Genomic DNA, 25,817 nt, shown 5'->3' with positions numbered 1-25,817 from the left:
TAATACTTTACCACAACCCTCGTGAACCTCTTATCTGTAATAGGATTTAAATCTATGACATGCACCTAAATCACACATCCCGAGCTGTGCTATTAATTACTACTAGACCATCTTTATTTCAATGATTATTTTTTGTTGGTTCAGATAATTTAAATGCATAGACAATCATGTTAAGGTCTGCTTAAAAAAGAAATTGTTATTATATAGTATAAAATGGTCGACATAATATTATAAAGTCAGCCACTAACTGAGTGGGATATGAGTCAGATGTGAATAATAAATTGGCAACACATAAAATATTTTTCATATTAAAAGAGGAACATTGCCATGTTATATTTCAATATTGTCCAACAAAAAAGTCTTCATAAATATTCCCCGATCTCAATTTATGTGACGCTTTTTATTTTTAAGAGTCAAAACAGTTTAAGTTTGATCAAAAATTTGCACATGGAATCTTCAATTTTTTTGAAATGAAATTTATATATTTATAAACTACATAAAAAATACTATAAGTCACAATAGTTGACAATTTAAATATTTAAAAGATATATAAAAAATTTCCGATCAAAGATAGACTTGTTTGAATCTCAAAATCCAAAAAGTGCTACATAAATTGGGATGCAACGAGTATAATATAATCAACAATAACACTAACAACATACTTAATTTATAAATAAAATCTAAATAGGTTGATTTGTACGGAGTCTTACCTCACTTTGTAATGATAAATAGACAGTTTTTAATAGACTCTTTACATATGAAAGTTAATTGATATTTCAAATTGAACATGTAAAATATGCCATAAACATATTATAATTAATTTGATTACCCCAAAAAGTTACATAGATCCTTTTTAATTTGCCAGGCACCTAAATATTTTTTTTAAAAAAACTCAAAATATCTCTCAAAAATAGATTAAAGAACAGAAAAAAAGTAAAAAATGCCCTTCTTCTGTTCTTTTTTGGCTTTTAATTCCTAAACCAAAAAATTAATCATTTGATACACCAATAGCTAGTTAATTAGCTACTACTGGAATTGGGAATTTTCATCAATTTTTTTGCATTTCTATATCATTATTTTCAAGAATCATCATTTTATTATTTCCATTAATGCCCTTCACTGGTTCATGAATTATTAATTCTTCAATTTCCTTTTCTTTATACTCCTTGTATTTTCCCCATAGAACAGAATATATCCCTGCCATTATTAACACTGCACCAATAATTCTGAAACCAAAAATAAAAATAAAATTAGTTTAAAAATTGACAAAATAAAATTGATAGAAATTAAAATAAAATAAAATTACCCTCCAATATATATTTTTTCTGCCAGAATAAAAGATCCCATAATTGTAACAATAATCATCATTAATGGACTAAATGCTGTCACAAAAACTGGTCCTCTTTTTTCCATTACAAGTCCTTGTACATAATATGCTATACTTGATGACACAATTCCCTGTAATTATATTAAAATATAAAATTAAATAATAATTTCTTAATTTTTTGTAAAAAAATAATTAAAGAAAAAAAAACTTACAGCATAGGCAGCAGCTAAAAGATTCATGTCGAAACCGATAGTCCAAACCGAATTTTTATGTTCCATTACAAATGTTACCGCGATCGATTGCAACGTTCCCATAAAGCAAACGAGCGCGGTAAGAGAAATTGGAGCTGTATAATTCCTCATCGTTATATTCTGTAACAAATCAAAATAAAAAAAATCAAATAATCACCATTTAGTAAATAAACAAAATGAAAAAAAATGAACAAAAGACTTTTAAATTTTATGTTACGTAATCGTACCTGAAGAATAAAGAAAGAAGTCCAAGCAAGTGTAGCAAATATGAGGAGAATTGACCCTTTTACCCAATCTTTATCATAAGTTTTATTAGTAACTTGAGTATCATTAGAATTAATATTATTTGACCAAATTAAATTAACAACATGGCCTTTGTATAATGTCATTAACATGGCACCACACACAGTTACTATAGTTCCCAATACTTTTGCTTGACATCTAATTTTCTTTATGTCCACTTTCTCCATCCTTAAAACAAAAAAAAATTATAATTAGTAAAAATAAAAAGCTGACTCGAACGTCACGATTTAAAAAAATGTACCTGCAGAGGACTGCCATGACAAATGTCATAGCAGGTAGCATGTTACTCATAGCACATGAAAATGTTGGTGAAGTGAGTTTTAGTCCAGCATAGTAAAAATTTTGATCAATTACTGGCCTGGTTAAATTAAAATTAATGTCAAATATGTGAAAAAAGAAAAAAAAAAGATATATAGAAATAAATAAATTTAAAAACTTACCCTAGAAGACCTAATACAAATATTTGCAAGAACATCATTAATGTCATCTTTGGCCTGATTTTTCTGTATACCAAAAATTATGATGTCAGTATATGTATAAGGTAATAATTACAAGTAAATCTCTGACGTATGTGTTATCATAGGTTAAACTATATTGATAATATTTTATCGCGATCGAGTAATTTTTTACCTTTCAAGGATGAGAACAAAAGGAACAATGACTATAGTAGCAAAGGCATTTCTATAGACAACAAGAACATAATGACTCATGCCTCTATTAAGTGAAACTTTGGTTATAATATTCATTCCTGCATAACCAAATTGTAAAGAAATCATAGCTATATAAGGTTTTGATCTTTGAAAAAAACTACAATTACATTCTTCTTTAATTCTCTCCATTTTTTGAAGTGATAAAATGGAATTGAGAGGAAAAAAAACTATGAAAATGAGAATTTATGTTTTTTCTATTGAAAAAGAAATGAGACATGTTACATATTTATAGACAAAAGGGGCCAAAAGCTAATTAGGGGATCTATACCAACTCGCGAGCATCTTAAATTTGTCAAAATATTTCTTATAGACACTCAAATTAAGTCTTGTTTCAATTATTAAACACCTCAATTCTTAACAAAGTGTTTCAATTAGACAGTTTTGATTCAAAGTTTTTGAATTTCTTTTTGATGCGTGTTTTGATTTGTCTATTAGATAGTTATTTTAACTACATAAATTAATATGTCATTTCTTTTAATTATACGCATCAATCTCAAGTTCAAATGTTTGAGGGATTTCAACCAATTGAGCGAAATGACATATTTTATCCAGGTTAACTTAACTACCTAATAAACGAAGGAGAACACACATGTGCCCCCCCCCCCCCCTCCCCCACAAATATGAACTGAAAGTGCTTAGTTGGAACACTTTATTAGGAGTTGAGGTATTCAATTGATTAAACTTTTCAAATTTCTAAATGAAATATCAGGACAAATTTAAAAGATTGGTCATGTATTAAGCCATATTAATTAGTAGTTTAGTACTACTATATAAAAGTGAGAATATTACTTACGTAAGAGTTTCATGTGAGAATCTCATACTCACACGTCAGTGTAATTTGCACTAAAATTGAATCTTATTGAATATTCTGATTTGTTTTTCTTGTTTGTTATATAAATTAATCCATATAGAGCTTTACGATTATTATTTTTTTGGTGTGGAGAGGGGGAACGAGATTTGATCCTTCAACGATAAATGAAGGATGGAGAGCCTCAACGAACTGAGCTATCCTTTCAACCTAAACGTGTGAGATAGATTCACGCCATTAATTGATATATCAATTTTGCAAATGAAATCATTAAAGTTATATATCGAAAGTTAGTTCTAAATAAAAAGGAATAAAGTATTATTAATGTTGAAACAAAAAAGGAAAAGCAACATTTTCTCATAAGTATTTTGAAACATTAGCCAAGTATTATAAAGTATTACTTTAATATTAATAAAGTATTTTAAAAATTAATTAATTAAATATAAATGGCTTTTCTCCAAGAATATATTTTTTGATAAAATAAGAACACGCGTATAAGGTGGGTTGGATTCCTCAGCACCCAACAGTCTGGAACTGATTAATTACATGAATTAGGATAATACCAAAGGAATATATATATATATATATATATAATGTTTAGGAATATAACAATAGCTAGTGGAATTATTGTTATACGTGGGATTAGAATTTCAACGTATATTTTTATTCCTCGAGGATCACAATTTTCCAATTTATCGCCTAACATTGCATTTCATCTTACCCCATTTGAAATTCGTGATATTTTTTAAAGTTTCATTTCAATTAATTTGTCCACTTTTAACTTGATAAAGAGTTATATATTGATATGGATCGTAATGTAATGATAGAACTGTTCTATTATTAATTAGAGGTATCGAATTCGAGCTCTGTATATGAAGAAGATTTTATTGGGAGCGTCACCCAATAATAAGTCATGCAATGCGCTATCCAAATTAGTACTCCAACACTTCCCGCTAATTTGCTAAAATGATTTTATTCTCGTGACTTTTTAAACTTCTTTGAACTTAATGGAAAAATTGAAATCGATTAATCACATTCATATAACTCGATTAATTTATATAAATTGATATATTTATTGAATACGTCGTTTGTATTTCACTAAAGTGCCTTTCATAAAAGAGCATGCATGTGGATCACAAAATTCCACAACGAAAGGAGATTGATTTGAAATCTCCTCACTAACATCTTGTCTAAAATAATTTGTATATCTTTATTTCTTTTTATAAAAAAAACAGACATTACAAAACTAATTAATGGACATGGCCAACCTAAAAGGAAACAAATCTGATCATAGTGACAGTTTTTTTTCATGAAAATAATAAACAAAAGTATTGAAAGTTTCACAAAACGGTTTTTGTCAACTTCACTAATAATGAAATTTGCATGTTGTCAAAGACCAGATCATCCTCTCATTTCTATCTTCTTCTTTTTTTTTCGATATTTGATATTTGCATGTTAATTTGATCGATTCAAATTTATGATATGTAAAGCCCGTTAAAAACAAGAAAAGTGTACGCTATTATAGGTCTTTCGAATTTCTTCATAAATTCCTAAGCAGCATATGTTGAAATTTGATTTGCTACTTCTACTCTACTTAACTTAAAATAAAAAATGAAATGAAATTCAATTGGTCAAGAAAAAGAACCGTGCTAGTCTGAATTTGAGGAAAGATAGAGAGATCTCTAGGCTCTCTTAATCAAATTGACAGTTCGCTTTGCCAGTTCATGAATATACCGCACCCAACAATTCGAGGAGTTGGCCTGATACGGGTCAAAGTCTCGTTTCAAAAAAGTCAAGACTTTTGGACATATATACAAAATTTTATTTAATTTTTAAAACTTAAATTCGAAATTTTAATTAATTAAGAATGAAATGATCGTATATCTTTCCTACTTTGTTCTTAATGTGCACACATCTTTGTTCTTTTGTCTATTTGTTTATCCTGATCTTGAAATATTAACTTTGTCAACCTGCAATGACTTAGATTGAAATTTAAAAGGAAAAATTACCTAATTAGACATATTTTACTATCATATATACTTAACTTACTTATAATTTTAAAAAATTACACATAATTTCACTTTTAATGTTTATACCATATATTTTAAAATATTTAATCAGATACACAAATTCTTTAAATATGATATTAAATAATTATCTTAAAATTTAGACTCTTTAATTAATGGTAAATTAGTATTCAAATTATTTTCTCTCACCCAATCCCATTACATCTTGCACCCCCACGACCTTCTCTCACCCCCACCCCCTGCGATCTTCTCTTACCCCCACCCCCACGATCTTCAAACACCTCCATCATCTCCCTCTCGTCCTTATCCTCTCAATACATGTTTATATCCCAACGTAAAACCAAACTTTTTTTTAACTATTATAATGTATCTTGGTTTACATCTCATTCATATATCTAAGATAGAGTTCATATTACTCTAAAGTTTGATTTTATAAACTTTTACAAATTAGGATTTACGTTGTTTGTTTTTGTTGTTTCTCAACTATTTTAATGGGTGAGCATTCACAAAATCGGATGATTTTTGTTAAAGGCAGCTCAGTAACAATTCTATTCAATTCAAGGTTTTTTTTCATTGATGATTTTGTTATGTATTTTGTCATTGCATGGTCTTTGTCACGACCTAGACCGTCGTGATTGACACCCACACTAACCCTCCGGTAGGAGAACCACTACTACAACCCAAACGAAGCAACTAAACCAAAACTAAACATTTAAGTTACGGAAGCAAGTTAAATAGCTAAAGATTGAAGGTCCCATAAACTTCCAAAAGACCTAACAACTAAACAATACGGAAATTACACCTAGAACCTGAAAGTCTAAACAAGAAGGGATACAACTCCAACTAACGAACTAATAAGTAACTACAAAAGTCTAAGTCTGAAATGTGGACATAGACGAAAGGAGAACTCATGGCAGCCTGGAAGAACTGGTTCACCCTTGAATTCGGTCGACGATCACTGATCTTCTAAACGAGGTATGTCAATAGTTGCTTGAAGATGACCTAAACTCAACAAAGAAAGAGCAAATGCAATATCAGTACACAACCACAATGTATTGGTAGGATCACGCTGCTATCCCACTAAGTGTAACATACATAAGTCAATACAACAATATAATCACATGCATAATATTGAACATATTATCAACATTTACGAACAATATACAGTTTCACATTTCTCAAGATACATAATTATGATAAGTCATTGGTCCTCTCATGGAACCCAAACCCAAACAGTTAGCATACCAGAACGTAGTACCCGATCCAATAATTATGCCGGAACATGGCAACCGATCCCATAATTATTCTGGAACATGACAACCGATTCCATAATTATTCTGAAATGTGGCAACCGATCCAAGTTAATACGTCGAAACGCAACACCCGATCCATTCAACAAGCCACAATCACAATCACAAAGTACATTTTCCTAATCATACAATCAAGCCATGATTCATGGTATTCATCATTCATATATCCTCATTTACAATTAATGTGATCAATAATGCAACATTCGCATACATACATGTATCATAATGAAGCAAGAACAAACATACATCAGAACCATCACCTACCTCGAAACAAGCTTGAAACCTTAAGAAACTTGATCCTTCTCTTTCCGAATTCGTTCCACTTGTTCTTGGTCTATAAACAATCTATATAATACGGGAATCAATAAATAATCACTAATTACACGGATTACTAACAATTCTAACAACCCTAGATCATACCCATGATCCCAAGTATCCAAACTAGGGATTTTCCACCATAGATTCTAGATCAAAACCCTCCCCCATAGATAATTACTCATTAGATTACGTTCTACGGATCAAAAAACAAATTCAGGGAGTTAAAACCTTACCTTTAGCCTCAAGAATGGTGGAAAGTTGTCAAGAATCGCCTGGGGTTCATTCCTTAGCTCTAAAAACCGAAAAGTGCAGAATAAAGACGTTTTGGGATTTATTTACTACTTTAAGTTGCGTCTGGCTCGCCTCAGCGGCCCCACCCTGGCGATCAAAACCACTGCCAAAGCGGCTTGCACGAAACAGTCAGCAAATTAAAGAATTGCAAAACCCACATTTCACAATACGCCTTCAACCAACGACACTAAAAATTTACCCGTTTACACTAAGATCAATTCCGGGAGTTCTACTAACCCGAATTCAATTCCGTAAAGTCGTACGGATTTCTTAACGACTTATATAACTACTCATGTAATCAAAAACATAATTATATAACCCAATTGCTACCAGATTTCTCTAGACTTTAAAGACTCCAATTTCGTCCAAATTTGGACTAGGTTTAGAAATTCCAAGTTACTACAAAAAAGTTTTCCGACCCAAAATTTTTCCCCTTTGGCTTTTCTATAACGACGGAACCCGGTCGTTACAGTCTTCATCTGCCAACATTCAAGTCGAAAATAGATCTAAATTTAGGAAGACCAAATCAAAATGAAAGATTACGCAGAGCTTTAATTAACAGAACATATACACAATTAAACCCTTTAAAACTGTTGGATACACGTATCTCTTCTTTAAATCTAATTAATAACTTGTGTCTCTGAACTTTTAAAATTGTTGGATACACTTATCTCGCCTTTAATGATACATGTATTTCACCTTTGTTACCAAAGAATGAACTGGTGAAGAAGATGAAAGAAATTGATGAAGAAAATGAAGTTTAAGATTACATAATTACTTTGGTTTATGATTTTGTTATCTCAAGAAAACTTGTCAGGGTTGATACACAAGCATCTTGTAAATTAGTTTGGGTTGTTAAAGAGTAATCAATTAATCCTTTAATTAAGGAAATAAGACACACCCTCTTTAATTCAAATTGCTAACTTGTATATCTTGGTTTTTAAAATTGTTGGATACACATATCTCTCCTTTAATGGTACATGTATCTAGTGACCAAAATATGATATAGAAAGTAATATTACAAACTATCGTGTAATTAGGATCTAAAGTAGTGGGGTTTATGTAATTTGCCCAATTTAAAACCCACCTTTGTACAATACCATGACTTTAAAATTGTGGGCCAAAACCACTTATTAATAAAATATGTGGGTATGCAAATCTAATCTATGTTTAAATGTATTTCTAGACTGTGCTAAACACACCAAAATGAATATTAATAAAAGTAACAAATAAAATCAATATTAACAAAGGTAACAAATAAAATGAATGACATGTAAAAAATGAAATCTAACAAAAATAATGATTTAATCAAACTGAAAAATGTTTGAACATATCCAACCGACTATGACAAAAATAATGTAATCAAAATTAACTAATAGAAATTCTAACATTTTGAGAAAATAATGATAATTATCGATAAATTGGATTAAAATTACAAAATATATATTTTGAACTATTTAATGAATAAAATACTCAAAAATATTAACTTTAAAAAATATTATATCGAAACTGGTGTCGTTCTAGGAAAATCCATTTATGGCGCCATGAAATGGATTATGAAGACAAATCAAATTCTTCCGAATTTTACAGAACCTTGAAGAAATATTAATATGTTGGTGCTTAATATTGCACACTCCTAGATATATGAAGTCTAATTTTAACTTTTTGTCTATGCTCTTTACAGTTTGCAGATACGAAGTAACCTTACTATGCTTGACGAGCTAGCCCTTGTTTTTACGACTGTTCTTGGTCCTGTGCTTGCAAGAATATATACCAACCCTCGTAACAAGAAAAAGAATCGACTATGGCTAGAAAAGGTTGTGGAATTTTGGAACTTGATGGTATATTTGATGAACTCATTATTGTAGGCCTAGAAAGTGAAATGCGTGGTGGAAGGTGTGCGAAGTTTATAGTTTTTCCCGGAGGAGGATTAATCACTTTTAGTAGGTTGTAACAGTACATAGTTACTTGTAACGTACTATGTTGTTTCTGTGAATCAATACTTATGAATGTGACTATATATTTTTTAAGGAGTGTGCCAACAATTCATTAGATATTACTATAATTTAGCGTTTCCAGATTTTGGAAGAAATTTATGAATTGAATATCTAGTAGCATGCCTAAGAAAACTTAATAAGCAAAAAAATAATAATTTATATCATGAGATATTTGCCATGCATACGAAAAAAATGATGTATACATTAACTTTATTTTTTATAAGTACAGTATTTTGTGCACTTTTTAAATTTATGCCCGACTTAGAAATCTAACAAAATCAATCATAGTTCTGACCAAATATCATTTGTCTACAAATAAAACAAAAACTAATTTTGATTTATATAGAGAACATGGAAAATGAGGTCCAAATATTCCATAAACTCGACCGTATATAATATAATATATGTCCTCTTATTAATCTGTTTGGTCAAATTGTAAGAATTATATATATATATATATATATATATATAATATTTTTGAATAAAAAAAGTAACTTTTTCTCATAAGTACTTGTGAAACATTAGCCAAATATAAAGTATTGCTTTAATTAATAAATTATTTTAAAAATTAATCAATTAAATAATTATAAAGGGTTATTCTTTTACGAATATTTTTTTGATAAAATAAAACTGATGAATAAGATGAGCTCTAAGGTAAACTTAAAAAGTAATATACACATGATATTTCTGAAATTAATGAGTGCACATGCGGTGGATCCACTTCTGAGCTGGGGTGGGGGTAGATTCCTCAACACCCCACCCAACAGATCTGAAACTGATTACACTTGGGAATTACTCTTTTTGTCCCATTTTATATGAGTTAGTTTAACTCAATAATCGGTACAAAATTTAAGAGAAGTCTTTTAAAACTTGTGGTCTAAAATAAGTGATAGATATGTTTGTGACTATAAATTATTTCACTAGAGATAAAATGAGCATTTTAAAGTTAATACTTGATATATAAATATATCATTTTTTCTGAAGTTGATTAAAAAAAAATAAGTCAGATAAAATAGGACAGTGGAGGATATATTATAAAAAAGTTAAGGAATATATCAATAGCTAGTGGGATGATTGTTATATGTGGGATTAGAATTTCAACGTATATTTATACTCCTTTTTAACTTTAATTTTATTCCTCGAGAATCACACCGTTACAATTTTCCAATTTATCTCCTAACATAGCATTGCATCTACCCATTGGAAATTCGTGAGCATTTTTTTTTAAAGTTCAATTTTAATTCGATAAAGAGTTATTAATACGGATTGTGGTGTAGTAGCTGAACCGTTTCATCCTTAATTAGAAGTCTTAAATTTGAGCCCTAGATATATAGAGAATTAGATCTTTTTGGGAGCGTCACCACTATAATGAATCATGCAATGCACAATCTGAATCTAGTAGGGGCTCCAATGTGTACACAAGATACTGGACATGGGATCAGAGGCGGACCCATACCTATAAATGGGGGTGCACGTGCACCCATCAACTTCGAAAAAAATCATGTGTATATATGTATATTTATCTTGAGAACTGACAGAAACTAAGATATAATTAATTGTACACCCATGAGGAGCATATGAGTGCCCCTGTGTTGTTGGTACAAGCCAAAGGAATCATTGGTAAGACCAGCGTTTGAATCTGGCTAAAGCCCTTTTTGTTTTTATTTTAAAAGTATAGCTTAGAGCTCATATTGAGCTAAGCTAAGGTAAATATTGGTGCACCCAAAACCTTCAAATCCTCATTTCGCCTCTGCATGGAATGGAAAACAAAAATAGAAATAAAAATTAACCTGACTTAGAGTTTAAATAAATAAGGAATGACTTTTAAATCTTGTGGTCTTGACTTTAAGATATTTAGAATATAACAAATTGCTCTTTAATATTGCGATGCTAAACATGTCATGTGAAAAGTATTAAAAATAACTATAAATGCAAAAAGATATTCTTTTTCTTTAAAAAAACAGATCAAAAATGAAAAATAAAATAAACAAATTGAAACAGATAGAAAGAGTACTACCACGTACATAGTTTTGTTTACCCAACATATAGAATAGCCAAAAATATTCAAAATTAATTTAATATTCCCATTTTAATAGATCTTACTAATTCGATTAATTTGAATTTCGTGTATATACAATATTCTCTAAGGGGCTTTAGTACTCCAACACTCCCCGCTAATTTGCCAAAGACGATTTTATTCTTATGACTTTTTAAGTTCTTTTGAACTTAAGGAAATAACTAAATTAAAATTAATTAGTCGCATACATATAACTCGATTAATTTATATAAATTGATATATTTATTGAATTCCTCGATTCCATTTTACTAAAGTGCCTTTCATGAAAGAGCATGCATGTGGATCACAAAATTCCACAAAGAAAGGAGATTGATTTGAAATCTCCTCACTAAAATCTTGTCTAAAATAATTGTATAATTCTTTAATTAATTATTTTTTTTTAAAAAAAACATAATTAATGGGCATGACCAGCCTAAAAGGAAACAAATCTGATCATAGTGAGTGTTTTTTTTTCATGAAATTAATAAATAAAGTTTTGAAAATTTCACAAATCGACAATAATAAGTACAAAAAAGAAGCATATAAAGTGCGTGGATTATAATAGATTCGATAATATTTTTTTTCCATGTCCTATGTTAATATATTTGACTGAGTTTTGTCAATATCCCTAATAATGAAATTTGTATGTTGTCAAAGACCAGATCATCCTTTCAAAAAAAAATTCCACCTGATGATATTCAATATCTTTTATCAATTTGAATTTATGCTACGTAAAGTCCATTAAAAAAAAGGAAAGAGCACGTCACCATATATAGGCACTTTAAATTTCTTTGGAGATTCTCAATGTAGCATGTGTCTGAAATCTAGCTAGCTACTTACTACTTTATTTAACTAAAAATAAAAATAAAATGAAATTCAAATTGATCGAGAAAAGGAATCGCACTAGTCGAAATTTAGGAAAAGATAGAGAGATCTCGAAGCTCTTCTAATCAAATTGAGAGTTTGCTTTGTCAGTCCATGAATATATTGCACCCAACACTTCGAGGAGTTGACCTGATACGAGTCGAAACCCTATCTCGAAAAAGTTAGGATTTTTGGATTCTATACCAAAATTTATTTAATTTTTAAATCTTAAATTCTAAATTTTAATTAATTAAGAATGAAATGATTGTATATCTTTCGTACTTTGTTCTTAATGTGCACGCTTCCTTTTTCTTTTGTCTATTTGTTTATCTTGATCTTGAAATACTAACTTTTCAACTTGGCTATAAAGATGGGCTAATTTGGATTATATGCAAAATATTCACCCAATGAAAATTCATAATGCAGATTTAATATTTAGTATGTCGATGATACATATTTTCATGGGTTAAATTTAATATCTAACTTAGGATGATCAATCAACGAGTAGATCCAAGATACATATCGATTTATCAATTTATGTATGTCATTTTTTCACATGGATTACACTAATCTTCTTTGTATCGTCACAAATTCAAATTAATCGGATTTTTATCCGATACTGAATATCGATATGGTGGAAAAAGGTAAAAATGAGAGACTTAAATGGGATATTAAAAAAAGGTAATCTTTGTGATATTTTGGACAAACCAATTTCAGCTAATTACATGTGCAAAGATTAGGGGAATATATAACTTTTTTGCCTTTAATAATTTGTGATTTTCTAGTGTTTCTTCTCATGTTTTTGGATCTTGATAATTGCTGATGCAATTAATTAGTGGATATCCACAAAGAAAAAGGCATTTTTAATTGATTATTTGTAGTCTTCTTAATTGTGATGATCACATAGGTGGACACAACTTTGATGATATATACTTCAGCCTAAGTGTTTGATGATATGATAACAATTGCTTAATTAAAGATTAAGCACTTAATTAATCCACTTGATGATATATACTTTGCGTTGGGTGGATGAATAAAATCTCAAATTGATAGCGGAAAAGAATAAGAACCTACATATAATGTGTAGTTGATATTTTTAATGTTATGAGACTTTTGATATTAAAATTACCAATGATTCGAGGAGATGAATTGATGGTGTGGGCCCGACTTAGTATCTTTTTCCGTGTACAGACTGATTTAATACATTTATCGTAGGTTTGAAGTCTCATACTTAAGGGATGGCAATGGGGCGGTGTAGGGTGGGGAGGTGCGGGTTGAGCTTAACCTGCAAATTTTTTAATTTGCTCCGCCCCGTGTAACAATTCTTTTCATTTTTACTCTGCCCCACCCCGCCCCGCATAATTTTTTTAATATTTTCTTTTTCTAGTTATGTTTGATACTAAAAATAAAATTCATAAAAATAAATTAATTTTTTCATTAAGTTGTATTAATTTAATATGATAGTGACTTAAAATTTTATTTTTTAGAGGCTAATTGGGAAGTAAGAGATGATACTTACAAGGACGGGAAGCGGTATCGAACAAGAAGAGCTGGAAGCTAAGCACCCTTTGAAAAGCTTCTATCTTATAGGAGGAAGTACTCAACTAGTGAATGAAAGGAAAGATGACGCCCAGGCGAAGTCAACTTATTCAAGAGTCCTCTTTAATTCAGGTAACTAATTAAGCGCATCTATCTACCAGCAATGACAGGTTAGAATGGTAATCTATGCTAGGAGTGCCCCTTACCTTAAACCTTAAGTAGCTCACTGAAGGAAACGTGAAAGTAAGCAAGCAAAGTCTCAACCCGAAATCAAAAGCCCGCAAGAAATAGAAGGGAGAAAGCCCATCTCTTTCGAGTAGTATGTAGCTTTACTTCCTTGAACTTCTAAAACATGTAAGAAATTGTATTATTTTTATTGAATTATTTTCATTTATTATCTTGAATATTTTAGTAGCTTTAATGAAATTATCTTAATAAATAATGTTCTATCACTCTTATAACATGTAAAAAGTTAAAATTAAGTTTAAACCCACATAAAATCACATATACCCGCAACCCGCCCCACTCTGCATCCGACCCGCACCATACAACCTTAAACCCGCCCAGCCCCGCCCCACACAACCTTAAACCCACCCCGCCCCGCCCCGCCCCACATAGTCTAAAACCCACCCCACCCGACATCCGCCCCCCTCCCATTGCCATCCCTACCCATACACAAAAAATAAGCAGTGACCTTTGGTGATTATAATAAATATTCGATTGATATGAGTGACACACAATAAATCTTCAGATAAGCCCAAGAGGTGATCAATGAGTAATTTGAGATGAAATTTGAGAAGGAAAGCTAGAAGTATCTCTTTGTATTTAACTAAGATCTCAAACGTTCAAGTGAAAATAAGCTCTCTTTTTTTGAATTCGTCAGGAGCACTACCTGATACAAACCTAAATTAGTCGAGTTCAAACTAGAGTGTTAAACCGAAAAAAAGACACATAACAAGTTGATGATACTTTATGAACAATTTACACTAATTAATGCTACTGATCAGTACTTTTTCCTAATAATAGCCTTAATTTGATATGAGTATACATAAATATCTTGAACTATTTTGGTTAATTAAAAAAGGAAGTGTGATGAAACATATAATTCGTGGTCCTAACTCGAAAAATCAATTAGCTTTAGTAATTAATTATTTGTTAATTAGACTAATTAATTATATATTAGTGAACTGGTGCTTTGCATGATGGGCAAGTAGAAGGGCAACTTGAAAGTGAAAAACATCACAAAGTTTTAAAATGACCAAATTGTCCTTTTTGTTTAGTCCATGAGAAATCATATTTATAATTAATATAATACCTCCTATACATGATAGATATATTTCAAGAAAGTGACTTAAATTGTTCAAAATCATATAAGGAGACAATATATCTCATCAACCATCGATAGGTGTGGAATATATATACGACACCCCTAGCTCCCTCCCTGCATACACCCATGATTGAGCATTGTGTAATTTATTATGAATTGAAATAAATTTGACTCTTATATCATGTGAAGAATTGGACCGACCTTGGCCTAATTTATTACGAGAGTTACCTCATGATGTGAGTAATATTGATCATGAATGAAATGACATCATTCATCAATGTGAAAAATATCTTTTTTCCCATTTTCGCAAAATGATTTTGTTGTGAGGTGTATGATTATACGGTATACTTTGTAACCAACAAACTTGAATATCCTTTAGTTCTGGAACGCATATAAATCTGAACGCCATGTTAAATGTGCAATTGAAATTACACTACGTAGATATTTGTGCAGATGAGGTAACAATTGATCGTAAAACCAATATGAGTAGACGAACTAAAGTTAACTATCGAACATACTGCAACAGGATCCCTAGGTAGCTCCCCTCAAATGTCGAATTTTGATTTTTATAAATTTTAATTGTACTTTACTATTTATAATTAATATCGAACTTCAATATTTAAAATATTATTTATGACAGTTGTTGAAGAGTCTCAGATGAAAAAGAGATCATATATGGTCTCTTTATATAGTACCAGACAATTATTTTGTACAAACTAACTTTTGAAATTGGGTTAGGTCTAAGTTCGTTTCTTTAACAACATCACATGGACTAAAATACCCCTATGTTGAACCTGAAAACCCAAGTTGCAATGTCCATTAAGAAAGAAGCCAAAGGCAGGTAAAAAGGATGAAGTGGAGCACAAAAAGACCACATAATATAATATGGCTATCTAATCATACAAACCAAATGTTGCAACCCTAGAATAACACTATGTTAAAGGACATCATGACCTTATAATATAAAAGCCACAATTATTTTTTTTAAAAAAACAAACATTGGTGGGTTACTTTTTTTTTAGTCGACATAGTTACATGATGAAAACATTGAGTGCACTGCAAAAGTTTCATCTTTTGACTAGGTTTCTTGTATGATGAAATCAAATGTGACAATCATTTGTTTTCTAATTGATGAAAGATGTTTCAAATTTGAATCTTGATATGAAATTATTTTGATTAGGTAGTGCTTTATTTTAATGTGAAACATTTGGTGCGTAATTTTAAAGTTAATCACATTCTAATACAGCTACTGAACACCGAGTCATGAGGAGAAAACAATCACATATTTGTCATTCCTTTTTTTTTTTTTTGGGTATTATTTGAACTTTTGATTTTGTTTGTAGGAAGGAGTGGAAAGACAAAAGGTGACCTTTGGGTTTCCAATGTTTGCATTTTTAAAGACAATTTCCAAGAGGTAGGAACACCTATATTGATCTTAATTTATTTTTTTAAAAAAATTCTTCTACTTTTTAATAATATAATTTGTATATGTTGTTATTTTATTTATTTTTATGTTATCAACATATTTTAGTTATATGTTACTAGTATAACAAGTTATTATTCCAAGAAATAAGAATAACTATAATTATCTTTCGATTGATCTAATAAAATATTTTTTTTATACATTTGATTGAATGTATTTTTTCATATGGTCGATGTATAAAAGTAAAACTCTTTATATTTTAATTTTATTTTTCATATTACTATGGGGTACATAGTTTCCACTATATAACTTTTAGCTTTCATCAACTAGCCACTAGGCATCATGCATATGGTGGCTATGGTTGCAAAAGGGCTCCAACTTGTTATGTGTTGTATTTATTTTAATTTTTTGGTTTTGTCTTTTCCTCAGGTGAAATTGATAACAATGTTAAAAGTACATCACTCCCTACGAAAGACAAATTCGAGAAGTCGAACTCGAAATATCTGATTAAGGATAAAAGATAGTAGTTATCACTACACCATAATTTTTAATTGTTTGGTATTTCAACTACATACCTCATTACACTTCCACTTATTGATACCTATTGTAATGATAACTCATTTATATCCTCATAATCTTCTATTGAATTTTTCCGAGTATTAATATTTAATTTTCAAAGTATAGTAAATATGAATAATTTAGTAAAATAAATATTTAATTAATGTTTTTAAAACAAAGAGAAGTGCAAAATGTATATGGTAAAAATAAAGGGAACGAAGAGTTTATTAAAGAAATTAATAATCTTAATCTTTACTTTTTCAAATTGAAGAGGTAAATCACTTTTAAGATCCCAAAGAAAAAGTTTAAATTTTAAGTAATAATTGGTATTAAGCCAAATAACTTTTACATAAACATCCAAAATAATAAAAGTCGCTATCTTTCTTTCATTTGTAATTATTTTATTTATTTATTTTTACATATAAATGGACAATTAGAAAACGTTTATTCTCCATACTTTGAATAAACCCTTTTACTTTTGTAAATATTTTTTTAGGTACCGAAAGTTTGAAATATTGATATATTATTCCTAAGAAACCTTTTTTTTTAGATCAAAGTTGACATACCAAGAGATGGACATTTAGTTCAATGTGCCCTATATACTTTTTCTTTATAAAGTTTTTGTTAAATTATTTTTCTTAGTATTTAGTAATTAGCGGAGAATCAAGTAAAGGCCGAACCACAAGGGTCTATCGTATATTATCGTACATTATATATATATATATATATATATATATATATATATATATATATATTTCTACAAGAATCTGTTTTCACAGCTTGAGCCTGTGACCGTTTGCTCATAGGACAACAACTTACTTGTTACATCAAAGTACTCTTGTTAATTCAATGAACCCCCTATGTACTTCTTCTTTATAAATTTATGTTTAACTATTTTTCTTAATATCCAATAATTAGCGGAGTACTGAAAAAGGATTAGATCATAATGATCTATTTTACATAGTCTTGTTTTGCCTGTATCTCATATTTTCATTGTTCGAGCTTGAGATTTTCTTACCACACGTCAACAACTTAACAGTTAGGTCAAACAGCCCTTCAAAATAATCAATAATCATATTCTACATTTAAAAGAACTGTTTTTTTTCCTCAAAGAATTTTACTTTTTTTAATTTTTTTTCTTCTAAAAACATAATGATGTCCACTTTTGAATCAATGTATTTACTTTTATTAATCATGCAAGAGGACTCATTGAGTGGCCAAGAGAATTAATTAAAAAAGAAAAGAGTATTAATTGACTGGCCTATAATTACAAAGATCATAAATTGTTTTTCAATAATTTGAAAATTTTAGAAAGTTAAAGATTTTCTTGAGAAGATGGGAAAATCCTTCTTTTTAAGTACATACGTGAGCCATGCATGATCAATTATATGTCTTTTAAAACTATATTCAACTTAATAATTAATATACTTTTTTGATACTTGGACCAAAATAGTGATTTTGCTAGAACAAGACCTTTTTTTTAATTCAACGAGAAGAGATTTGACAAGACGGAGTTGAAATAGCAGTTGCTTTCATGGCTCGGACTCGTGACTATATGTACACAACTTTACCATTATTTCAAGTGTTTGTTTTCTCCGGCGAGGGTTTAAATTTGGATTGTTTTAACCTCTTAAGGCCTTGATATCATGAAAGATTTTCTCATTAAATTGTATTGTAAGTACACCTCTATATTTATATTTATAGACCAAGTCAGAGTTCTAGACTACATCACGTAATGAGAATAACAATTCTATGCAAATTAAGCCATAAATAAATAAAGTCAATTCGTATTAAATAAATGAGTTGCTCGAATAATAAACATTTTACGTTTTTCATTCTAATTCTTGAGTCATTAATTTGAGTAGTCTTAACATCCTTATAGGTAGTGGTTATTTCTTTCACAACAATGTACGTTGCTACTTTAATTTTTTAAAGAACTTTATGTTATTTTATTTTATTTTTCAGTCAAAAGGCAATGTCACCAGACACCAATTGTCCAATTCAATTGTGTGTCGAATGGTGTAATTGATATTGTTACGTTAGAGATTTATAACTTTCTCGGTTCTCTACGTATTGCATTATGTCACTATCTTAATTTATACGATATTATTTAGTTGAATACGGACTTAGAAAAGAAAAGATGACTTTTTAAAGTTATGAAACTCGTTAAACTTTATTTTGTCTTTCAGAAATTCTCCAAGACTCTCTTAGTAATTTTAATCGGAAGCAAAAAGGAGTAAGGAATGTTGGCGAAGAAGAACAAATTAACAACCAACATGGATCGTGATTGGATGATTGAAAATTAATCCACCATTAATCATAATCTCAAATTTGGAATATATGAAGAATTTATTAGATTCCAATATAGATATCGAGTACTGGATGGAAAAATACAAAAAAACAAAACTACTATCGTTTTCTTCCTCTTTTAATCCTAAGCCATGTCTCTTTCTATCTCTTTTTTTAATTTCTTTTTGATGACCTCACTTATGTAATATAAAAAAAAAACACCGTTTAATTTAAACTAGATAATAAAAAGAAAAAGTCGACATATATCATTTTCCTTTAGTTTTTTTTTCTTTCCATTTTTTATTTTTATTTTCTCCAAGAGTGAACGGAAATAATAATTACTCATACTCAACTTTCTATATTTTTCTAATATATGTATGTAATAATAAAATAAAATAACAAAGAAGCTTCTCGAATCCTTTGTAATGTTTTCGTTCTACTTGATAAATAAATATATTAAATTAATTTTTAATCAAATATAACGATGTTTAAAATTTATACTACTCAAAATTCTAATACATATAACTGAAGTTCAATTACGTGTTCTTCATTAACATCTCTTTCTAACCCTAAGGACAAATGAAAACTATCATTTTCCTCCCTCTTTTTATCCCTAACTATGACAAGTCTTTTTCTATATCTTCTATTTTTTTTGAAGACCTCATCTCTCCATCTTAAAGTTTTTCCCTTTTATTATTATCATAATATTTTGTTCTTCAATTTTTGTTNAAAGAAAAAGTTGACATATATCTTTTTCTTTTAGTTTTTTTTTTTCCATTTTTTATTTTTATTTTCTCCAAGAGTGAACGGAAATAATAATTACTCTTACTCAACTTTCTATATTTTTCTAATATATGTATATAATAATAAAATAAAATAACAAAGAAGCTTCTCGAATCCTTTGTAATGTTTTCGTTCTACTTGATAAATAAATATATTAAATTAATTTTTAATCAAATATAACGATGTTTAAACTTTATACTACTCAAATTTATAATACATATAACTGAAGTTCAATTACGTGTTCTTCATGAACATCTCTTTCTAACCCTAAGGACAAATGAAAACTATCATTTTCCTCCCTCTTTTTATCCCTAGGTATGACAAGTCTTTTTCTATATCTTCTATTTCTTTTTGAAGACCTCATCTCTCCATCTTAAAGTTTTTCCCTTTTATTATTATCATTATATTTTGTTCTTCAATTTTTGTTATTATTTGTTTCTTTTTTTATTTTACTATTGCTATTGTTACTTTTTTGTTGTTGCTAAGTGTTATATAATGCTTTCAAACTGCTTCGATATGTGTTATTTGAGTTGATGGTCTTTTGAAAAGCAGTCTCTCTAGAGTCAACAATATATAGAAGTAAGGTTTGAGTATACTATACTCTCTTTAGATTTCAATTATAAAATTTTATTAGTTATGTTATTGTTTGTAAGCCGAAATAACAAGAATCGAAACACTGATGTTTTCCAATTAAGTTCTATTTATCCTAAAACTTGTCTTATCATAATTAATCGAAACATAAATCATAATTTTACTTTAAATAGATCCACAAAGTATGTACGTAGGCTTTCTTCTTTTCTATATAAGAGAAGATAATGATATACCCTCCGTTTCACAAAGAATTGTCTAGTTTGATTTGGTACAGAGTTTAAGAAAATAAAGAAGATTGTTGAATCTTGTGATCATAAATTAAAGTTATGTCAAATGTACAAAATTGCCCTTTAATCTTGTGGTCTTAAACATGCCACGTGAAAAACTGAAATTAAAATGTTATCAAAAAAAGAAAGAAGTCATTCTTTTTTAAAGAGACTAAAAAGAAAAGGAGGTCATTCTTTTTTAAAACGAATGAATTATATAGTTTTCAATTTCCATTTTCAAAAGCATCCAAAGGATAACAACTATAGTGGGAATTAAAAAATGTACAATAATTGGCGATGAATAATTGAGTCGGTTGATTCAGCTTCAAAAATTAATTAAATTAATTTTCAAGAAAGAAGAAAAACGACATTTATTTTAGCACATAGAGGATATCAATACGATAAGAACTCTCAAGTAGTATTTATTATCTTAAATTAAAAATATATAAATGAAGTAGATGTTGAGAATTAGAGAACATTTGTTATTTATACAAAATTCTCAAGGTTAAAAGAGTAAATTGCTCTAAACATATATGTAATATCAAAATTGCTCTACACATATTCTTTTACATGTAATTTAATTTAAAAATTAAGACTTTGGTGCTTCTCTAGTTAACATGGGAAAACTAAATACTGGAGCTGCTGATATTATTTTTTCACCATTTTTTTGCATTTCTATATCATTAATTACTATAATCATCATTTGATTATTTCCATTAATGCCCTTCACTGCTTCAATAATTATTGATTCTTCAATTTCATTTTCTTTGTACTCCTTGTATTTTCCCCATAGAACAAAGTATAGCCCTGCCACTATCACCAATGCACCAACAATTCTGAAATAAAAAAATAAAAAATAAAAATTAGTCGATATAATATATATCGAGAAAAGAAAACAAGTTGATTTCTCATTTAATCATCTAACTAAACAATTATTATTTCAAAAAGTCATATTTCTTAATAAAAAATAACTTTTTGTTATACCAAAAATTGATTGATACAAAAAGATAAAATGTTTTGGTGGGGGTGGGGGTGGGGAGGGGCAGTTGCATAATAGCTTAGGCTGGTTAGTGGAACATCCTCCGGTTTATATTAAAATATATAAATTAAAAGTTATATTTTATGCGTATATATTGTATATTAAATATTTTTAATGAAATTTTTGACTTGACGATTCGTGATTGAGATAGTGGACTTACCCTCCAATATAGAATTTTTCAGCAAGAATGAAAGAGCCCATAATGGCAACAATGATCATCATGAGTGGACTAAAAGCTGTCACAAAAACAGGTCCTTTTTTCTCCATTACTTGACCATGTACATAGTATGCTATGCTTGATGACACAATTCCCTGAAATTTTGTGGAAAAAAAAACTTTGGTTATTTATCATTATTGAAAAGTGATTAGACGGGACATGATATTATATAGCTTATTAATGACATGATCCTAAATAAGAAGAGATGAAGATCGAGGACTAGGACATAAGGTTAGTAGATAATCGAAGTTGTTTAGTTTCCCTTAGTAGTATTATTAATAATTCTACTATTATCTTATTTTTCGAATTTACTATTATTTATCAAATTCTTCCTTTGTTTATTACATTATTTGTGGTTGTTATTATTTTTTTCTCCATTATTTTCGATATGTTTTATATAGAAAAATATTGAAACCACCTTTGTCAGAAAACTATATTATATATATATATATATATATATAAGGTTAAAATTATTTTCTATTTATATATCATATATGTTGATTCTCCTTAGTTTTTTTTTCGTATTTTTATTCTTATATTCTAAATTTATTTAACTGAAAATTCTAACTCTGCAACTAGAATTACGACGAGTGCCAAAGGAAAAGGGTAAAAAAGGAAAAGAACTTACAGCATAGGCAGCAGCAAGAAGGTTCATGTCAAAACCAATAGCCCAAACAGAAGTTTTGTGTTCCATTACAAATGTTAAAGCCATAGATTGCAAAGTTCCCATGAAGCAAACAAGTGCAGTTAAAGATAATGGAGCTGTATATTTTCTCATTGTAATAGCCTGTATAACAAAAATAAAAAATTAGTCTTAACATTAATTAATCACCATTTCTTGAATATTCATGAAAAAGAAATAAAATTAAGTTTTAGCTCTCGTTTGATCATAGATTCTGAAGTTTGAAACTTAAAACTGAAAAGTTTGTTTCTCGGAGTCTAAAAGCTATTAAAATTTATGATCAAACGTTAGTTGATTGTTTAACATACCTGAAGAATAAAGAAAGAAGCCCAAGCAAGTGTAGCAAAAATGAGGAGAATTGAGCCTTTTAGCCACTCTTTATCATAAGTTCCATTAATTTGATTTGACCAAATTAAATTAACAACTTGGCCTTTGTACAATGTCATTAATATGGCACCACCCATAGTTACTATAGTCCCCAACACCTTTGCTTGGCTTCCAATTTTCTTCAAATTCACCTTCTCCATTCTGAAAAAAAAAACATTACTAACTACTCCAAAATTTAGAAAAAAATAAGTTGATCTGAACGTCACAATTATATTACGTACCTACAGAGAACTGCTATGACAAATGTCATAGCAGGTAACATGTTGCTTATGGCACATGAAAATGTTGGAGATGTCAATTTAAGCCCAGCATAGTAAAAATTTTGATCAATTAATGGCCCTAGAAGACCCAATACAAATATTTGCAAGAACATCATGAATGTCATCTTTGGCCTAATTTTCCTATCAACCAAAAAAAAAAAAAATTGAGTTATTTTGATATATATATATCGTATTTTATTATTATTTTTTACACAATCAGTATAGTTTAACATATAACGCGAGTAATTTTACCTTTCAAGTAAAAGAGCAAAGGGAGCAATAATTGCAGCAGCAAAGGCATTTCTATAGACAACAAGAACATAATGACTCATGCCTCTATTAAGTGAAACTTTGGTTATAATATTCATTCCTGCATAACCAAATTGTAAAGAAATCATAGCTATATAAGGTTTTGATCTTTGAAAAAAATTGCAATTACATTCCCCCTCCATTTTTTTTTTCTAAATTTTGAAAAAAAAAAAAGTTGATAAGAAGGGAGGAAAATAAAAACTCTAAGTTTTTAGAGGAGATTTTTATGTTTTTCCCAAGGAGGAGAAGTGTGACAATGAAACATATTTATAGACAAGTAAATTAATTAATAGTAAACATTTATGTAATGCTTCTTCTTTTTATTAGTTAAAAAAAATATATATATATATATAAAGATAGTGGAATACACTTTGCAATCAATTAAAACCAAGCTTTTATATGTGTGTGGTTCACACTAACTAGTGAGTGTAATGTGTACTATCTCCATTTGAATCTACTTGAATATCCTAATTTGGTCATTTTATCCATCAATCATGTAAGTTATTATAAAATTTACTATTGTACATTAATTATCATTATCTATATTATTTTTAATTTTAATATCTCCATTATCTTCTTTTTTAAGTTTCATAAGTTAGATAATCGCAAGTAATGACACGTCCTTTTTTTTTTTTTAATCTAGAGAGGAGCGTTCTGCCACTTGAATGTAAGGAGACGGACATTGAATTTTTTTCTATAAATTCTTGTGTGACAGCTGATATAGATGATGATGTTCATTCAATTACCTGATATCATACAAACTCAACTAATTCATGAAACATCTAGTTATCCGATTAATTTTAGAAACCAAATTGAATACCCTTCGTCGAAAATTATATTTTACAATTTTTTATTTTTTTTTTACATATATAAAATTTTGAAATTCTCTTAAGTTTAAATCATTATTACCATTATTATTAGTGCTATGCTGATGCCATACTCAAAATGGGTGGGTGGTGGGGTCCATCGTGAACGTGGGACCCATCGGCAATTGTCAGACGAATATGCGGCATCTCGTCGCCGGTGATTCGCCGATCGCCGGAACAGTAATAATATATACCGGAGTTGCAATATAATTACATAATTATTGATTAATTATGATAATATAAATAATTAGTGGTAATGGCTTGATTTTACTTATAATCAAGAATATTTGTTCATAGAATATATTATAAAGTATATTATTTTAATTAATTTATTGATTAAATAAAAACGAATCCAAGAACTAATAATTGATGGGTTAATTAATTAATAGTCATCTTTAATTATTTCCAAATTATTCTAGATGCACCCTACATGCAAGTGTAGTTTCTTGTTGTTTTTACAAGATAATAATTAAGATGGAAATATCACAATCACACATATAAATTGTTAAATATTTGACGGAGATCAAAATTGTTCAGTGCATATATAAACAAATATTTTAAACATATATATCTTCATATATAAGAGACCAATTTGTCATTTTTGTAATTATCGTTTCTTGCCCAACTATTTCGAGTAAAGGAAGATTAGGACCCTGAGATTGGGGTTTTAGGTAGGGCATCGAGAATCTGTGGATTCGCCTCTTGTTTTTCGCCCAAATTTTCTTGTAAACTTGTCATAAATGATGAATCTTTTATTATTTTATGTTCTTTTTCATTCTTGCGAACGTACTCTCTAGGCGGGATACTTAACGCGTTAGCTACAGCATTGCTATATTCGTTGGGATAAACACTTTCCTATGTAGGGGCCTAGTGCAGTTGTCAAAAAACATATCGTTTGAATTTCTGAATAGCTAAACTTAAAAGGTTCGTGAATTTAATGATATCAAAAATTATTTATAATTTAAATTCTGAATCAACTTGTGCTATTGAATAAGACATAATATATTCAAGCAATTGTG

At 29.1% G+C, this 25,817-nt stretch overlaps 2 protein-coding genes and 1 long non-coding RNA gene across 3 annotated transcripts; 1 reads left to right on the top strand and 2 right to left on the bottom strand.

Annotated features, from left to right (window-relative positions):
• Positions 1-878: 878 nt before the first annotated feature.
• LOC125865995 (WAT1-related protein At5g07050-like) lies at positions 879-2,737 on the bottom strand. Its single transcript, XM_049546270.1, has 7 exons — positions 2,512-2,737; positions 2,322-2,384; positions 2,123-2,239; positions 1,806-2,049; positions 1,540-1,698; positions 1,307-1,458; positions 879-1,226 (listed from the first exon to the last, which is right to left on the bottom strand). Exons 1-7 carry the CDS (start codon positions 2,718-2,720, stop codon positions 1,049-1,051), a joined length of 1,122 nt encoding a protein of 373 aa, XP_049402227.1. The 5' UTR covers positions 2,721-2,737; the 3' UTR covers positions 879-1,048.
• Positions 2,507-24,084, top strand: LOC125865996 (uncharacterized). The gene is made up of 2 exons (XR_007446434.1): positions 2,507-2,668; positions 24,033-24,084. It is a non-coding gene; the product is annotated as an uncharacterized LOC125865996 (long non-coding RNA).
• On the bottom strand, positions 21,507-24,167 carry LOC125865994 (WAT1-related protein At5g07050-like). Its single transcript, XM_049546269.1, has 6 exons — positions 23,876-24,167; positions 23,585-23,764; positions 23,285-23,504; positions 22,923-23,081; positions 22,238-22,389; positions 21,507-21,874 (listed from the first exon to the last, which is right to left on the bottom strand). The coding sequence occupies exons 1-6, from the start codon at positions 24,073-24,075 to the stop codon at positions 21,628-21,630; spliced, it is 1,158 nt and encodes a 385-aa protein (XP_049402226.1). The 5' UTR covers positions 24,076-24,167; the 3' UTR covers positions 21,507-21,627.
• Positions 24,168-25,817: the final 1,650 nt, after the last annotated feature.

Source organism: Solanum stenotomum, chromosome 5 (genome assembly GCF_019186545.1).
Source record: "Solanum stenotomum isolate F172 chromosome 5, ASM1918654v1, whole genome shotgun sequence".
NCBI lineage: Eukaryota > Viridiplantae > Streptophyta > Magnoliopsida > Solanales > Solanaceae > Solanum > Solanum stenotomum.
The sequence above is the reverse complement of the archived record's forward strand: the minus strand, read 5'-3'. Positions and strand labels throughout refer to the sequence as shown.